The sequence below is a fragment of the Pipistrellus hanaki genome (assembly GCF_964339955.1).
Source record: "Pipistrellus hanaki genome assembly, chromosome: X".
NCBI lineage: Eukaryota > Metazoa > Chordata > Mammalia > Chiroptera > Vespertilionidae > Pipistrellus > Pipistrellus hanaki.
In genome coordinates this window covers 26587915-26604321 of record NC_140524.1, presented here as the reverse complement: position 1 = coordinate 26604321, position 16407 = coordinate 26587915, and the positions used below count along the sequence as shown (strand labels likewise).

Here is a 16407-nt window from a genome sequence, read left to right as displayed (position 1 = left end):
ATAAGTAAGCTTAGTACTGACCAACTCAAATGTTTTAAACAAGTAAAAAAATTATGCTATAGGAAACAGAATTTTAAGAGTATTATACTTAAAGAAAATGAGAAATTTGCCATAAGAAATTGAGTCTTATGGAAGAATACAAACTGTACCCCTACCTAAAATATTGCTATAGCAAGAACGTAATTTATATTTTTAAATTATGACAGAAGCAGAGAAAATATATAAAAAGAGAAGCTATGTTAAAATCACAAATAAGTTATTTCTGGAAAAAGCTTAAAACTTGGTATGGTTAATAATTAATGCTGCTGAACTGTTCACTTGAAAATAGTTAAAATGGCAAATTTTATTATACATATTGTATATTATATATAATATATATTTTTTTATTGTTAAATGTATTACATAAGTCTTTCCCCCGCATTGACCTCTCCCCAGCCATTCCCAATCCCCAGCACATGTCCTACTCCTTTTGTAAAGTTAAAAAAAAATTAGGTAGACAGATGGTGGATTAGCCTGGCCAGTGTGGTAAGTGGTTGGGTGTCGACCTATGAACCAGGAAGTCATGGTTTAATTCCCAGTCAGGGCATATAACCAGGTTGTGGGCTCAATCCCCAGTGTGGGGAATGCAGGAGGCAGCTGATCAATGATTATCTCTCATCATTGATGTTTCTCTCTCTCTCTCTCCCTCTTCATTCCTCTCTGAAACCAATAATATATTAAAAAGAAAGAAAGGTGGTGGATTAAAAGCCATCCCAGAGACAGATATGGAAATAAACAGTAGAATATCACCAAGCCCACTTCTAAGAAATAATCTACTTTTGAAGATTTTGGAAAATCATTTACACAGAAATCAGTCTGGAAAATTAAAACTAATAGATTTAACTCTTTTGAGTATGAATTGCAAAGATTATATATATTACAAGTGGTAATTAAAACTGGCTTTTAATAGTTTCTGTTATAGGCTGAATATTTGTGTCCCTCTTCCCTCATTCATATGTTGAAACCTAACCCCCAATGTAATGGTATTTTGAGATGGGGCCTTTGGGAGGTAATTAGGTCAGGAGAGTTGAGCCCTCATGAATAGTGTCTTTATAAAATAGACTCCAGAAAACTTTCTTGCTCCTTCTACCATGTGAGGACACAGCAATATGATAACTGTCTATGAACCAGGAAAGAGGCTCTCACTAGACACTAAATCTACCAGTCATGGACTTCCCAGCCTCCAGCACTGTGAGAAAAATTTTCTACTGTTTATAAGCCACCCAGTCTATGGTACTGTTATAGCAGCCCAAGTGGACTAAGACAGTTTCTTTTTATTTTTTATAAGTTATTTCAGAGAGGAAGGGAGAAGGAGCCAGAGATAGAAACATGAATGATGAGAGAATCATTGGGGCTGCCTTCTGCATGCCACCCACTGGAGATCAAGCCTGCAACCCAGGCATGTGCCTTAATTGGAAATTGAACTATGATCTCCTGGTTCATAGGTCAATGCTCAACCACACCAGCTAGGCTAAGACTGTTTCAAAATATAGTTCAAGGTTTCTGATGTTAAGAGGTGAAAAACCACTCATGGTTGAATCAAACAACTTCAGAGTTCACCTACCTTCATGGTTATAAAGATCACAAAGGAATTTATGTCAGCCTTTAAAGTTCAAGAATAGTAAAGTATAAATAGTGAGCTTTTAACTGTGGTGGAGAAAAAATGGTAGCATGCACTCAGTAGATAAAGCCCTCAATCTATAGGCTAAATAATCAGGCTTCCATGTAAGAAGCAAAGCTATGCTACTAGTTGTATGATAAAATCTTCAGCTTTAATATGATGTTATTTGTTAAAAAATAATCCCTGAGGCACTTTAACAATACAACTTTTATTAAAAAAATAAGTAATAACATCAAAACTGTTCAGAAAATCTATAATAAATGTAACCAAAATAAACAAACACCAAATTAAAAAATATATACATCTATATATATATATTTATATATGGGCAAGAAACAAGTGCGTTTTTTGGTCCCAATATTTTTGAATATATTATCTTTATCCAAAGGGATTACATTAATGGCTAAGAAGATAATATGTATTAGATGTATAGAAATGTAACTTTAAACTTGTTTTAAGGTCTACAGAAAATGTTTTTCCAAACTTATTATGTCTTTGAACTCAAAATAACTAAATAATGTTAATAATAGTCCTAAGATGGACGAAGGATGTAATAACATCTAATGGTCTGAACAATTAGCAAATTAAGAAGGTACCAATAGGTAGCTAAATGATATCTAGAGAGGATTCTAAGGAATTTCTGAACAAAATGAAACAAACACGAACATTTTAAAGAAAAGAGATAAAAGTGGACATAACAAAAGACATCAAAAGATTTTCTGAAGAACAACATGAAACCAAGATAAAATTAAAATAAACTTTCAACTTTTAAAACTATTAGTACTGTTGAAAACTCCTAGGTTTAATACTGGATAAAATTTTAAAACTATAGTACAACTGTAACTTTGGAAGTGTAATTTTAGAAAACTTTTTTTTTTCTAAGAGCATGAAAGTAGCCTTGGTTCCCTATACAGTCAGTTTTTAAATTCCTTAGACTGCATGCATGCTAGGAGACTAAAGGGCAGCAGCCAAAATGATTAAACTTCAACTTGGGTGGATAAAGCATTGATTTGATGGGCTTTTCTTGGTTAGAATCAAACCATAAGCTTAAGATCAAGAACCAAAGCCCCCAATGGAAAGTTGTGCTCAAATTGGTGGGCCTTGAGGTCATCTCTGGCCAAATTAGCATCGGACAGTCATGAAGGAAGTGACTCTTCCCAAGATCTGATTTCCTAAGGCCACAACCTACAGGAGGTCTCACAGTTAAACAATTCACATTCCTTGGAAAGAGAGTACAGGCATCAGTTGTGTTCAACGAAGGGGGACACTGACAAGGAGTACCCTGGACATTTTTTGAAATTTCTGTGTTGCTTCTGCATCTGAAAAATATGAAAAATAGAACAATGACAGACAAGGAACGAGAAGACAGCTATCTGACCTAAAAATGTAAGATTTGTATGAAATTAACTAATAAGTCAGACAAAACAGACACAAAAAGATGAATAGCCATATCATTTGGAATGCAATATTCTGAAGGCAAGTACAGCAGAGAAAAACACAAATTATTTTAAAGCAAAGCAAAGAGAGACCATAGCAAACAAAAAGTTATTTTTGGAGAGAGCCAACTGGAGAAAAAAAGAGCATGTTAAGATATGTTAACCTGACACAAAGATAAGGTGGAATAAGAATCTAGTGCCATCTGAAAGCTGAAAAGAGCTAAATAATGAGAGCTAGTGTCATGAACTTGGGTATTTAACCATTTTTATGTGAGAAAACACTTCAGAACTTTGAACTTAGGAAACTGGCTCTGTGTAAGAAAACACTTCAGAACTTTGAACTTAGGAAATTCCAACTTGTCTTGCACCAGGTTGCACGAGCTCCATAGAGCAGGAATCTATTTCAACAAGCAGCTTTAAAAACAAAAACAAAAACAAAATACTTTAATATTTTTCATTTCTATTAATTATACATTAAAATTATGCAACAGTGCTAAAATCCATCAAAGAAAAGTGCACTGAATGAAAAGAAACTTACTCAGAAGAGGATTCAAAAGTTGAGGTACTTTTGGGAACTGAAATTAGAAGAAGAGTTTTACATTTAAAATAGCATATATGATAAGTGAGACTATAGCTTAATAAAATTAAAACCCCATATTGTGATTGATAAAATACAGTAATATATATCAGAAATTCAAAGTAATGCAATTATATATACATACCATTCTCTATTACAACTTGGCAAGTATGAGTTTTACGTTGACATAAGTGTTTAGCCATACGGTCTAAGCCAGAAGATTCAGTCAGAAAATCACATTTAAGGCACACTAGAGTAATGCCCCTATGAAAAAAAAAGACAGAAAGAAAAGGTTTTTATCTTTTATGAAAATCCATATATAGGTTCAATAATTATTTTTCCATGTAATAACACTTGACTTTTTATGCATCAAACCATCACTTTTCAATTTTGTTATATAAGCCTGATATACCTGAAATGGTGCTTTAGAAAATGGTATAACCATGTCTAAGTTATGCTAACACTTAGTACTTTATAAACTGTTCCCTCTCATACCAGTTGCTAAAAGATAGGAGTCAAGAGACCTAAAGCCCACTTGTGGCTCCACTAACAATTTGCATAATATGTGCAAGGCACAATCTTTCTATACCTTTGCCTATATGCAAAGCAAGTATATAATATTGATTCATTCAATATACATTTGCTGAGGACCTTCTTTATACACTCTGTAGATCCTACAATCTAAAATCTTAAGTCACAATAAAATCAGAAAAAAATGAAATCATAAAAAATAATATAATTATTGTTATTATCAGCTTAATAACAAAGCATAAATATACTTTTATAGTTCAGTTTAAATTTAAATACTTTAAATTTGAGTATTTCATCAGTATAGAAATAAAAATCAGTAGCATTCCTTAGACTGACTTCTCCCCTGCAGTTCTAATCTTAACAGTTTGTTGTGTATTTACATCTGGCTGTCACATCAAAAATGATCTTTCTAAAACTGAAGCCATGCGCTTTCCTCCTCACCCCTAAAAATCACTCCTCTCGAATGACCTCTCTTATGAGGTCATGTCCCCAAGACAAAGATTTAAAATCGCAGTTATCTTTAACTCTCTTTTTCCTTAAAACTGTCAATATTTCAAACATTTTTTTTAAATATTGACAATTTATTGAGCACTCCTTGGGGCCAGGCTGAAGATTTTATTTTATTTTTTTAAATATATTGATTTTTTACAGAGAGGAAGGGAGAGAGATAGAGAGCTAGAAACGTAGATCAGAGAGAAACATTGACCATTTGCCTCTTGCACACCCACTACTGGGGATGTGCCTGCAACCAAGGCACATGCCCTTGACAGGAATCGAACCCGGGACTTTTCAGTCCGCAGACCGATGCTCTACCACTGAGCCAAACCGGTTTCGGCCAGGCTGAAGATTTTAGACATATCATCTCATTTAAATAGTACAGAAATCCAAAGAAGTAGGTGCTATTAATAACTGATTTTCTATAGAGGACAAAGTCAGGTTTGGAAACTTAGCAAGGCCAGGACCAGGTTTGAAACTCAGCCCTTTGATTCTAGAGCCCATGTTCTTAAACATGATATAATAACACATTGTTGCCTTAACCCATGTTCTTATTAAATCAGTCTTAAGTAGCATAATAATCTTGAACTATCTTTGTGCTTTATCCAGCTACAACTCATCTTTTATACCCCTCCAAACTGATCTTTCTTCAGTATTCTTGATTCTGCATAAAACACCCATGGTTTCCCCAATGCCTTCAAATTAAAATTAAGTCCAATTTCCCTATCCTTTTTCGAGAGCATAATCTTGATCTAAAAACTATTCCCCCAGACTTCGATCTCAATACTACAGGGTGTCCCAAAAACATGTATACACACTTTAACAGCTGAGCTCAATTTTGAAAATGAAATGTATTTCAATAAAGCCTTTCCTTTATAATTGCGTGTATACATTTTTGGGAAGCTATCTATATAATAAAAGCCTAAGCAACCATTATGGTAGAATGACCAGTTGCTATGAAGTGCACTGATGACCAGGGGCAGATGCTCAACACAGTAGCTGCACTCTGGTGGTCAGTGCACTCCCACAGGGGGAGCAGCCGCTCAGCCAGAAGCCAGAAGCCAGGCTCACAGCTGGCAAGTGCAGCTGCGGTGGTGGGAGCCTCTCCCATGTCCTAGGCAGTGGTAAGGAGCAGCAAGCTGAGTAGTTAGGAGCCTGCCACTAAGGAGTAGTGAGCCAAGCAGTAAGAAACGAGCAGATAGGCGGTAAGGAGCGAGGGATCCCAGATTGTGAGAGGGATCGGGCTTAAGCCGGCAGATGGACATCCCCCAAGGGGTCCTGGACTACAAAAGGGCACAGGCTGGGCTGAGGGACCCCCCCACCAGTGCACGGATTGCATACACCAGGCCTCTGGTATTTATATGTACTTCGTGATCTACCCAAATTGTACTATCACTTCTGTTTTTTTTTTCCTTTCTGCTTTTTTATTCATGCTATTCCTTCCAACTATAATGCCCTTGTGCCTCTTTGTATAAATAGAAACCACTCTTCTCTTTGAAATCATTAATTCTCATGGCACTTATTACAAACCTCCTTGTATTACTGTAGTTTTTTAGTGGATTCTGAGCTAAGTGTGTGTGGTAGGTATAACCAAAGTTAATTATTAGTACCTTTAGAAATGTTCATTGACAATTTCTTTGTAAAGTAAATAAGTTGCACAATTTTCTTTATTTCAAAAAGGAAAAAATGTACGAATTATGAAGCTATATATTGGCTAAAACCAAAAAAGTGTTAATTACTTTACTAGGTATCTTAAATATCTTTAATATTCAAATATTGTTGGAGAGCCTTATTTTTATTTTTTAATGCAAATCCATGAAAGTTTCTTTCTTTTTTGTTGTTAATTCTCAACCGAGGCTATTTTTTTCCATTTATTTTTAGAGAGAGTGGGAGGGAGAGCGAGAGACAGATAGAGAAAGAGAGAGAAACATGATCAACTGGTTGCCTCGCGTGCACATGCCCTGACCTGGGCCAGGGATTGAACCTGCAACCCAGGTACCTGCTCTTGACCAGAATCAAATCCAGGACCCTTCAGTCTGAGGGTTGGTGCTCTAACCACTGAGTGAACTGGCTAGGGCTGGAAGTTTCTTATTAATGACTAACGCCACTGAAACAAAGTTTAGAGAACATATCCCCTCTTTGATCTAAGAATATAATAAATAAAACTCTATTATATTTAGTAGCAATCATTTCATTTTCCAAACTAGGCATGCCAGCATCAGGTTAGAAAAAGTTACTATAATTTTTAAATAAAGAAAACAGAAAAAGATCAGCTAATTACCTGCGAGTTCCACAATGTTTATGAAAAAGAGGAGACTGTTTACTTGGATGGCTGCTATGATAACTGGGGAAATAAAACACAGACAAGATTTTATTATACAATAAATCATATTAATTTTTTGACTATATTTCAAGGCTATGATCAGTTTATTAGTTTTGAATAAAAGATCCTGGTCTAGATTATGAAATTCTATTAGTCATCTCTGTTTACTTCAAAATTTGTATTGTATATTTCACTTTACTTGTGTATTTTCTAATAACGTATTTTCCTGAGAATATTCTTTTTAAAAATATATATTTTATTGATTTTTTTTTACAGAGAGGAAGGGAGAGAGATAGAGAGTTAGAAACATCGATGAGAGAGAAACATCCATCAGCTGCCTCCTGCACACTCCCTACCGGGGATATGCCCGCAACCAAGGTACATGCCCTTGACGGGAATCGAACCTGGGACCTTTCAGTCCATAGAAGTAGGGAAAGGTAAAAGATAAAAATCTGAGAGTGGTTTAGGGACCGAGAAAGGAAAGAGGCCAAAAGAGTTGGAGAAAGAAAAAGTAATGAAATAGAGGAGTAGCCAAAAAGGAAATTTAAAAAAATTTTGGTAACAGTTTAAGATAAATTGAAAAGAGTTTCAAAAGCGAGTTATCAAAAATATCAAATACTCTAAAGAAGTCACAGAGGAATAAGAATGAAAAATAGTGAGTAGATTTATTAATTAGGGCATACCTGTTAAAAAGAAGCAGCTTTAACTGATAGGCGGGGGTGATACTCAGATTACAAAGGATAAAGAAATGATAGTAAAGGAAACTATAAATGTTGTCAATAAAAGGAAGAAAATATGCAGAGCAAAGGTAAATTCCCTTCATCTTAAAAAAAATCCTGAAAATATTTGCAGACAGAAGGAATAGTAGGGAGGAAAAGAACAAATGAAGGCACAAAATAACTCAATAAGGTTACAGAGGAAATGGAGGAGCTAAGAGGCAGGGTAAAATGAAAAAAATGGACCATTTTTTTTCTAAGATTAATATCTGGATGAAGGGAAAAACTTGAGATAGAAAAGCTAATCTTGGGAAAAAGGAAAAGGGTGATCTCTGAGCAATTAAAAAAGGATAACATCTGAGAGGTTAGAATAAATTTTGAGAGTATTTTAAAGGATTTAAACAGATCGTGATCAGAGTTATGGAAGGGGAGTGGACTGACGATTCTCGGGGAAAAGAGGAATGGGGGGTGCGGGAAGAGACTGAACATAAACTGTGTGCACCTATGGATGAGGACAATGGGGGGTGGGGAGGGGGCAAAGGGTGGGGTGGGAACCTGGTGGAGGGGGAAAAAATGAGGAACTTTTGTAACAATATGAACAATAAAGATTAATTTAAAAAAATAAACAGATCTTGTAGATAAAAGTTATTTTTAAAAAGAGGACCAAATTAAAGTGGAAAACGAATTAAGAGCTGACCGAATCGAGCACAGCTTCATAGTCTATAACTGAACATAGAGACAGATCAAAAAGGATAAAAGATTCAGCCGAAACCGGTTTGGCTCAGTAGATAGAGCATAGGCCTGGGGACTGAAGGGTCGATTCCCGGTCAGGGGCATGTACCTTGATTGCGGGCACATCCCCAGTAGGGGGTGTGCAAGAGGCAACTGATTGATGATTCTCTCTCATCAATGTTTCTGACTATCACTCTCTCTTCCTCTCTGTGAAAAATCAATAAAATATATATTTTAAAAAAAGGACAAAAGATTCAAGGATAGCAAGGTTAAGCATGACTAAAGATGTAAAGGATTATAGGGCAAAAACAAAGCAACATTCAAACAAATGACTTTGAGGATGAGGTTGACTATAAAGTTGGATTGGTGCTGCTGGACTAAAAAGAGGGGTCAAAACTCAAAGTCATGGAGTAATGATAATTCAAAGTGAATATTGTATACAATGAGGTAATATGGGACAGTGGTAAGAAGTCAAAATGTAAAGTGGATATGAAGTGTTGGCTTTAAAGAAGTCAAGGTACCATGAGGTCAGGCTCATCAGCAAGGAAGGGGTGGGGAACCTGGGCAAATCCTATAAATTGGAAGTTAACTATGACCAGAAAGTAACACAGAGGTCTTGTTATGATTTCAGAGAAAACAACTTTTAGTGGTTATACTTTATTTCTGACAAAAAAAAAAATTAAAAAAATAAGGGCAACTACCTTAATTTGAATCAACAGCATAATTATACTAAATTTTTTTGTCTATTAAAAATAATCCATCCTGAAGGAAGAACATACCAGTAAGATGCAAATGAAAGTAATGTGGGCTCTGAAGTATTTTTTTCTAGCATAAAGTATATGGTAGGTACTAAAATAATATAAATTGAATTGATATATGAAAAGAAATTTCAACAGTAGATTCATCCCTGGAATATCCCTATAGTATTTCATTTCACATTTCATTGAAATGAATGCAAAGATGGATGGCTTCAAAGAGGGGTGGATGGAGAGACAAAGGGGTGGAGGGACAGAGTGAGTGCGCATATGTGAATTAAGATGCCAATAATGGTCTTAGCATCTTTGACAAATATGATGTCTCTCAAAGCGACTGCTATGTGGTTACGTGTATTTATTTAATAAATATTTTGAAACATTTAAAAAGCTTTGTTTGGAAATAACCATTTTTTGAAGGACCCAGAAAAACAAATTTCCCTAACAAACTTATTTTAATTTCATTAGTCTAGCTTCTTGAAATTTTTGTGCTACTAATTTCATGAATTATTATGCTAGAAAGTAGTACTGGGTAATAGGAGTTCCCTATTTGCTAGATTCTTTTAGCTCCTTGATGTGACAAACTGCTTCTAATAGTGCAGATTTATTTGAAAAACAAACAAACAAACAAACAAACAAACATCTTAAATGGCAATTTTGATTGACAGTGTACATATTTAACTCACCTCACCATATGATTGATAAAGGCTTTGTTACAGTTAGTGTTGTATTTGCAAAAGTTACAGTGGATATGTATTGAAAAGTGGCTTGCAAAATCTTTAATTTTGGAATGACACTCAATGCACTTGTGAACTCCTCGATAACACCTTATGGAAACAGAAAAAATGATAAAATTTATATTGTAAAACAAAAATAATAAGGTAAAACCTTATTAACATTTTATTAATTGAAGCTAAGATATTTAAGTTAACATCTTCAGACTTATAATTTGAATTTTTTTTTGAAATAAGCTAAGCTAGAATAAGTATAAAAAATCTAACAGTAGTTATACTTTCCCTGAAATAAAAAAGATTATATTAACCAATTCAACTATCGTAAGATGTAAACACAAAATATAAGGTAAGTGTAAAAGATGACAATTATACAATGAACACAGTAATTCAAGTTCTGTCCAACAGTTATAAAAAGTACCTTTTTACTGCTTGGCCTTTAAGATAAATAATCATCATGTAAATGTACAAGGGAGTTTTGTGATCTGGTAAATTAAAATAAACCTTTAATTTGAATACTGAATTGATTTTGCAAATCAGATTACCTTAAATTCTTCAAAGCTATGATGATTTTGTTCTTTCTGTTGCGTTGTTTCTTTTGCTTGCAATAGGTTTTTCCTTTGCTTTTAGATGCACCTTTACCTTGCTTACTTGAATTGGCTAGTTTACTTTTACTGGAAATAGTTGAACGAACCTTACGTGTCTTAGATTTACTTGCATTTGACTTTGTGGAGCTTTTAGCAGTTGTATTTTTAGACTTTGGAGGTGAGACCTGAAGAGAAGAAGTGCTTGGAGTATCACTGGAAGATGCAGTTGATGGCTTTGAATGAGATCCAAATGAAGCTCGAATAGTAACCTATAAATATGAAGGCAATATATATTTTTTATAAAATGAATCATCAAAGAAATATTAAAAAGGTCACTGCAAGCACTCACAGCATGGTCAATTGTTTTTTGACGAGGGTGCTAAAATAATTCAGTGAGGGAAACAATAGTTTTATCAACAAATGGTGCTAGGACAAATAGATATTCTACATGCCAATCAAGTTGGATCCCTCCTAGATATAAAAGTTAACTCAAAATATACCAAAAGTCCAAATTGTAAGAGCTAAAACTAGAAAACTCTTTGAAAAAAACATAATAAATCTTTGTAACCTTTGGTTAGGCAATAATTTCTTAAATATGACACTAAAAGCATAAGCAACCAAAGAAAAACATAAATTGGACTTCATAAAAATTTTAAACTTTTGTGTTTCAAGGATACCATTAAGGAAGTGAAAAGATAAGCCATAGAATGAGAGAAAATATTTTCAAAACGTATATCTAATAAGGAACTTATATACAGAATATATAAAGAACTCTTACAACTCAGTAATAAAGACAAATAACCTGAAGTGGTGAACACCCAATGCAGTGTACAGATGATGTGTTGTGGAATTGTGCACCTGAAACCTGTGTAATTTTGTTAACCAGTGTCAATCCAATAAAGTCAATAAGAAGGAAAGAAAGACAAATAATCCAATTTAAAAATGGGAAAGTATATTGTAATAACTATGTATGGTGCTAGGTAGGTAATAGAAACATCAGGAGGAACGTTTTGTAAAGTATATACTTGTCCAACCATTATGCTGTATACCTGAAACTAAAGCAAATAATGCTGAATGTAAATTATAATTGAAAAAAATTTAGAAAAATGGGCAAGTAATATGAATAGGCATTTTTTCAAAGAAGATACAATGGCCAATAAGCACATGAAAATATGCTCAACATCACTAGTCATCAAGGAAATGTAAATCAAAAGTCCAATGAGATATCACTTAAGACCAACTAGAATTGCCATAAGAAAAAAGGCAGATAAGAGAAAAAAGGGGCCAAAACCTGTTTGGCTCAGTGGATAGAGCGTCTGCCTGCGGACTGAGAGGTCCCGGGTTCGATTCCGGTCACGGGCATGTACCTTGGTTGCAGGCACATCCCCAGTAGGGGGTGTGCAAGAGGCAGCTGATCCATGATTCTCTCTCATTGATGTTTCTAACTCTCTATCCCTTTCTCTCCCTTCCTCTCTGTAAAAAAAATCAATAAAATATAAAAAATAAAAAAAAAGAGAGAAAGAAAAGGGGCCGCAGTGGCTGGAGTGGGATAGGCCAGCACTGGAGGGCAGCAAGCGGGATACAGCACTGAGGCTTCTTCCTCCTCACCTTCTGCACCCTGCTGGCACTCATATCCGTGGTGGCCAAAAATAAAGACAAAGTGAAGAAGAGTGGCTCGGGGAGCGAATGCAAAGAGTGGACCTAGGGGCTCTGCATCCCTAGCAGCAAGGACTTTGGGATGGATTTCCGCAATGGTACCTGTGGGGCCCAGTCTCAGTGCATCCTGTGCAGGGTGCCATGCATATGGAAGGAGTTTGACGCAAGTACAAGTTTGAGAGCTGGGGGTCATGTGCTGGGAGCTTGAGTACCAAAGCCCACCACGGCACCCTGAAGAAGGCTTGGTACAATGCCCAGTGCCAGGAGACCATCTGTATAACCAAGCCCTGTAGCCCCAGGACCAAAGCCAAGGCCAAAGCCAAGAAAGGGAAGGGAAAGGACTAGAGGCTAGGCCTGAATGCCAAAGAGCCCCTGGACCTTGCCCTCCCTCCCATATACCCACCAGTACCTTTTGTTACTCTTCAGCTTTATCAATCATGCCCTGCCCTTTCCATTTCCTCTCCCCAAACCCCCAAGTGCCCTAAGTGGGGGAGGGAAAAGGGATTCTGGCAGTTTGAGCCTCCCCCAAAGGAACTGATTCCCATGCCTCTGTTGTTCTTACCCACAATGATGCCATTGCTAAAAAAACAAATAAAACGAATCCCCCCCCCACTCCCCCCAAAAAAGGCAGATAATAAAAAGTGTTGCCAATTATATGGAGAAATCGCAACTTTTATATATTGCTAGTGAGAATGTACAGTGGTTCAGTAGCTTTGGAAAACAGTTTGGCAATTCCTCAAAATGTTAAACATAAGAGTTGTCATATAACCCAGCAATTCAATTCCTAGCAATTCCACCCAAGAGAAATAAAAAATTGTGTTCACATAAAAACTTGTACGTGAATTCTCATAGATGCATAATTCATATAGACAAAACCTTGAAACAACCAAAATGCCCATCAGTTGATGAATGGATTAATAAAATATGGTATATCCCTACACCTGAATAATATTCACCCATAAATAAAGAATGAAGTACTGATATGTAAGTACTGGTACGTAAGTACTGACTGATACAGCCATAAGAAAGAGAGAAATGTTGATATAAGCTACAATATGGATGAATCTCAGAAACATTATGCAAAGTGAAATAAGACAGTTATAAAAATCACTTGTGGTAATTCCATTTATATGAAATATTCAGAACAGGAATATCCACAGGGACAGAAAATAGATTAAGGATTGCCTGAAGCTGGTAGAAGGGAAATAGAAGTGACTGCCAATGGGTATGGTGTTTCTTCTGGGAGTGATGAAAATGTTCAGAAATGGATTGTAGTGATGTTTGCACAACTTCGTGCATGTACTAAATAACACTGAATTGTACACTTTAAATGGATCAATAGTATGCTATATGATTTATATCAATAAAGCTGTTTCAAAAATCACTGCAATACAAAAAATTAAAAATCATTACTTTGAAAATGGCAAGGGTAAATTACAATCAGTTAAATCTTCCATTTATTCTAAATGGTCATACCAATGAAATGAAATTTATTTAATGTCATACTATTACAATTTTGTATCGATAGTATTTATATGTTAACACAGATATGGATAAATAGTAGTTTGTACTAATTTTATGAATATCAAAACAGCACATTCCATGGCTATTTTATACTTTGACATAACTAAATAGCTTTCACAAATTTAGAGGTCAAAATTTATTCTCAAAGGCCCCAAATAATAAATATGGAAAGGCCTAAATTACTTTTTGGTAAGTATAAAATAGATCTCCAATAAATGTGACCTGCTGTCTCAGGACTCACTGGGCAGAATTTATGGTTCCAAAGGTTACTGTGGTGGTTACATCAATTCATCATATATCATGGAGCATTTAATAATATTCAGAATTTCCTTTAAGGGACCTAATATAAAATTTATCATTAGTATTTAGAAAAAGAAAATTTTTGATTAAATCCATTAATTAATATAATGAAAAACACAGTTGCCTATTTACATTCTTTAATCATTTGACTATACTACCCCCACATACTTGAGGAGCAGCCATAGAAGTCATATGTAATACATGTGGTTTGGTATCACACAAAAAACACTGAACTAGGAGTTAAAAGACCCAAGGTTAAATCTCAGTGCCACCTCTTCCTTGAGTAACTTATCCTCTTTTAGCTTTCTCATTTATGGTATGGGAATAATATCTGCCTTGTCTACCTCACTGAATTGCTACATGGATTACATAATAAAATTTATGAAAAAACACACAGAAAGCTTAATTCTAAAGTATGACATTTAGTCCCAATCCTTATGATTAATATTATAATGCAATATACTAATCATTACTACTAATAAAGGAAGATATAAGGGAGGACTGCACTGCTTACATTAATATTCTGCATGTCTTAGTCTCAGCATGGAATGAATGGATTACAGGGAAGGATACTGGATAGCTTTTCTCACTCTACATCTTCAGAGCACTGTTTTACATTATTTTCAAACAGTAGACATATTCACATTCAAAGGTAAGTACTCAAAGCCAAATATAAATGTTTGGGAATTGTTCACTTTGGATTATGCATTTCTCCACTGGAACATAGCCAAGAGCTGACTTTACATTTAAAAAAAAGTCAGAGAAAATGTACATAAAGCAAACAGGGAAAAGGAAATTTGCAGTCAGACATGTTTGCACTCTTAAAACAGCAACGGTATTCAGAAGCAGAATTTGCTTTTCTGAGAACACTCAATAATACCACTTCAATGAACTATGGCACCCAAGCACTATGACAAATTCCAGAGACACAAAGATAAATTAAACATGATCCTGACCTTACAGTCTAGCGGCTGAAGCAGATATATATGCTGCCAACTGGAATAGCTCAGAAATAGCCTACAGAATATTGAAACAAACCATTGACTCAAACTACAGTTAATTTACTTGCACTCACTACAAAGGAATATGATCCAATATAGCACATGTCTATCAACTCAAAAAAGAATGGAACAAGTTTTTCTTTCTAAACATAAGATAAAACCTAAAATTAAAATCTTAATGACAATCAGAAGTAAATTTTTAATATTATATTCAATAGATAAAACCAGGCAGGAGGTTATTTCTATAATCACACAGAATGTTAAAATACAACATATTTAAGAGCTCACTTTAGAACCAGGAGGCAAGCCTTCTAGTTCTTTAGGTTTTATAAAAGTCCGATGCTGGGTCTTGTGATCCAGTTTCTCCTTGCTGGTCAAAAATTGAAGTCTGCATTTTGTACAACGATGAACTCCTTTTTTCTGTTTAAAAAATAATATTAGAAATAATAATTTATTAGAGAATGTGACATTGGGCAAGTTACTCTCTATAATGTGTTTTTATTACTATTTTAGTTTCATTTGCTTTCTCATCTATGAAATGAAAATGACCTTATACCTGCTTTGCAGAGTGGTGGTGAGAATTACACAAGATGATACAAGTAAAAGCACTAGTAACTGTCATATGGCAAGTGATTAATATATGTCAATTGCTTTGTTATTATTTTTTCACTCCGTTCACCAATTTATTTCATTAATTAAATCCCACATATGAGTGAGATCATGTTCGTGTCTTTCTCTGACTGATTTATTTCACTTAATTGCCTTATTATTATAAAGATTTAATGAGGCTATTTAACACTTCTGAAATCCTTCACCTTTTCTTAAAAGTTCTACAATCCATATAGTTAGCTCTAAAATCACTCAGTGCAAAGAAATTAAATTAAACTAAATCACTTAGTGACTCAGTGGTTGAGCATCGACCTATGAAACAGGAGGTCACAGTTCAATTCCTGGTCAGGGCACATGCCCAGGTTGCAGGCTTGATCCCCAGTGTGGGGTGTGTAGAAGGCAGCCGGTCAATGATTCTCTCTCATCATTGATGTTTCTATCCCTTTCTCCCTCTCTCTTCCTCTCTGAAATCAATAAAAATATATATAAAAAAAATAAAATCACTCAAAACTTAATGTATTCTTTTTAGGAAAAAGTTTCATCTGAAGTCTTCAAAAAGAATAAAACTGACTATAGATTCAAACATTTTTATTGTCTAAAATGGCATTAATATGATCTCAATTACAAGCTTATAATCCTGCTATGGTTTTTGAGTATTTTGTGAACAATTATACAAGTTGCAAATACTTTGAAGGATGCCTGGTGATCTTTGTATTAATAGTTTTTCCTTTACTGCAGGGTGGGGAACATCTGGTCTGCAGGCCATATAAAGCCTAC

At 34.9% G+C, this 16407-nt stretch overlaps 1 protein-coding gene and 1 pseudogene across 6 annotated transcripts in view; one reads left to right on the top strand and one right to left on the bottom strand.

Annotated features, from left to right (window-relative positions):
* Positions 1-1848: 1848 nt before the first annotated feature.
* Positions 1849-16407, bottom strand: part of ZNF280C (zinc finger protein 280C) — a 50595-nt gene continuing 36036 nt past the window's right edge. For all 5 annotated transcript variants that reach the window (XM_084870717.1, XM_084870716.1, XM_084870714.1 and 2 more), the window contains 7 exons: positions 15310-15441; positions 10499-10809; positions 9909-10049; positions 6981-7043; positions 3819-3937; positions 3635-3671; positions 1849-3510 (listed from right to left, as the gene is read on the bottom strand). In XM_084870717.1, coding sequence (XP_084726843.1) covers positions 3495-3510; positions 3635-3671; positions 3819-3937; positions 6981-7043; positions 9909-10049; positions 10499-10809; positions 15310-15441 — 819 coding nt within the window. In that variant the 3' untranslated portion in view covers positions 1849-3494. The remainder of the gene's footprint in view (positions 3511-3634; positions 3672-3818; positions 3938-6980; positions 7044-9908; positions 10050-10498; positions 10810-15309; positions 15442-16407) is intronic.
* Positions 11595-12691, top strand: LOC311615345 (midkine-like; annotated as a pseudogene). The gene has a single exon. The product of its transcript is annotated as a midkine-like (transcript).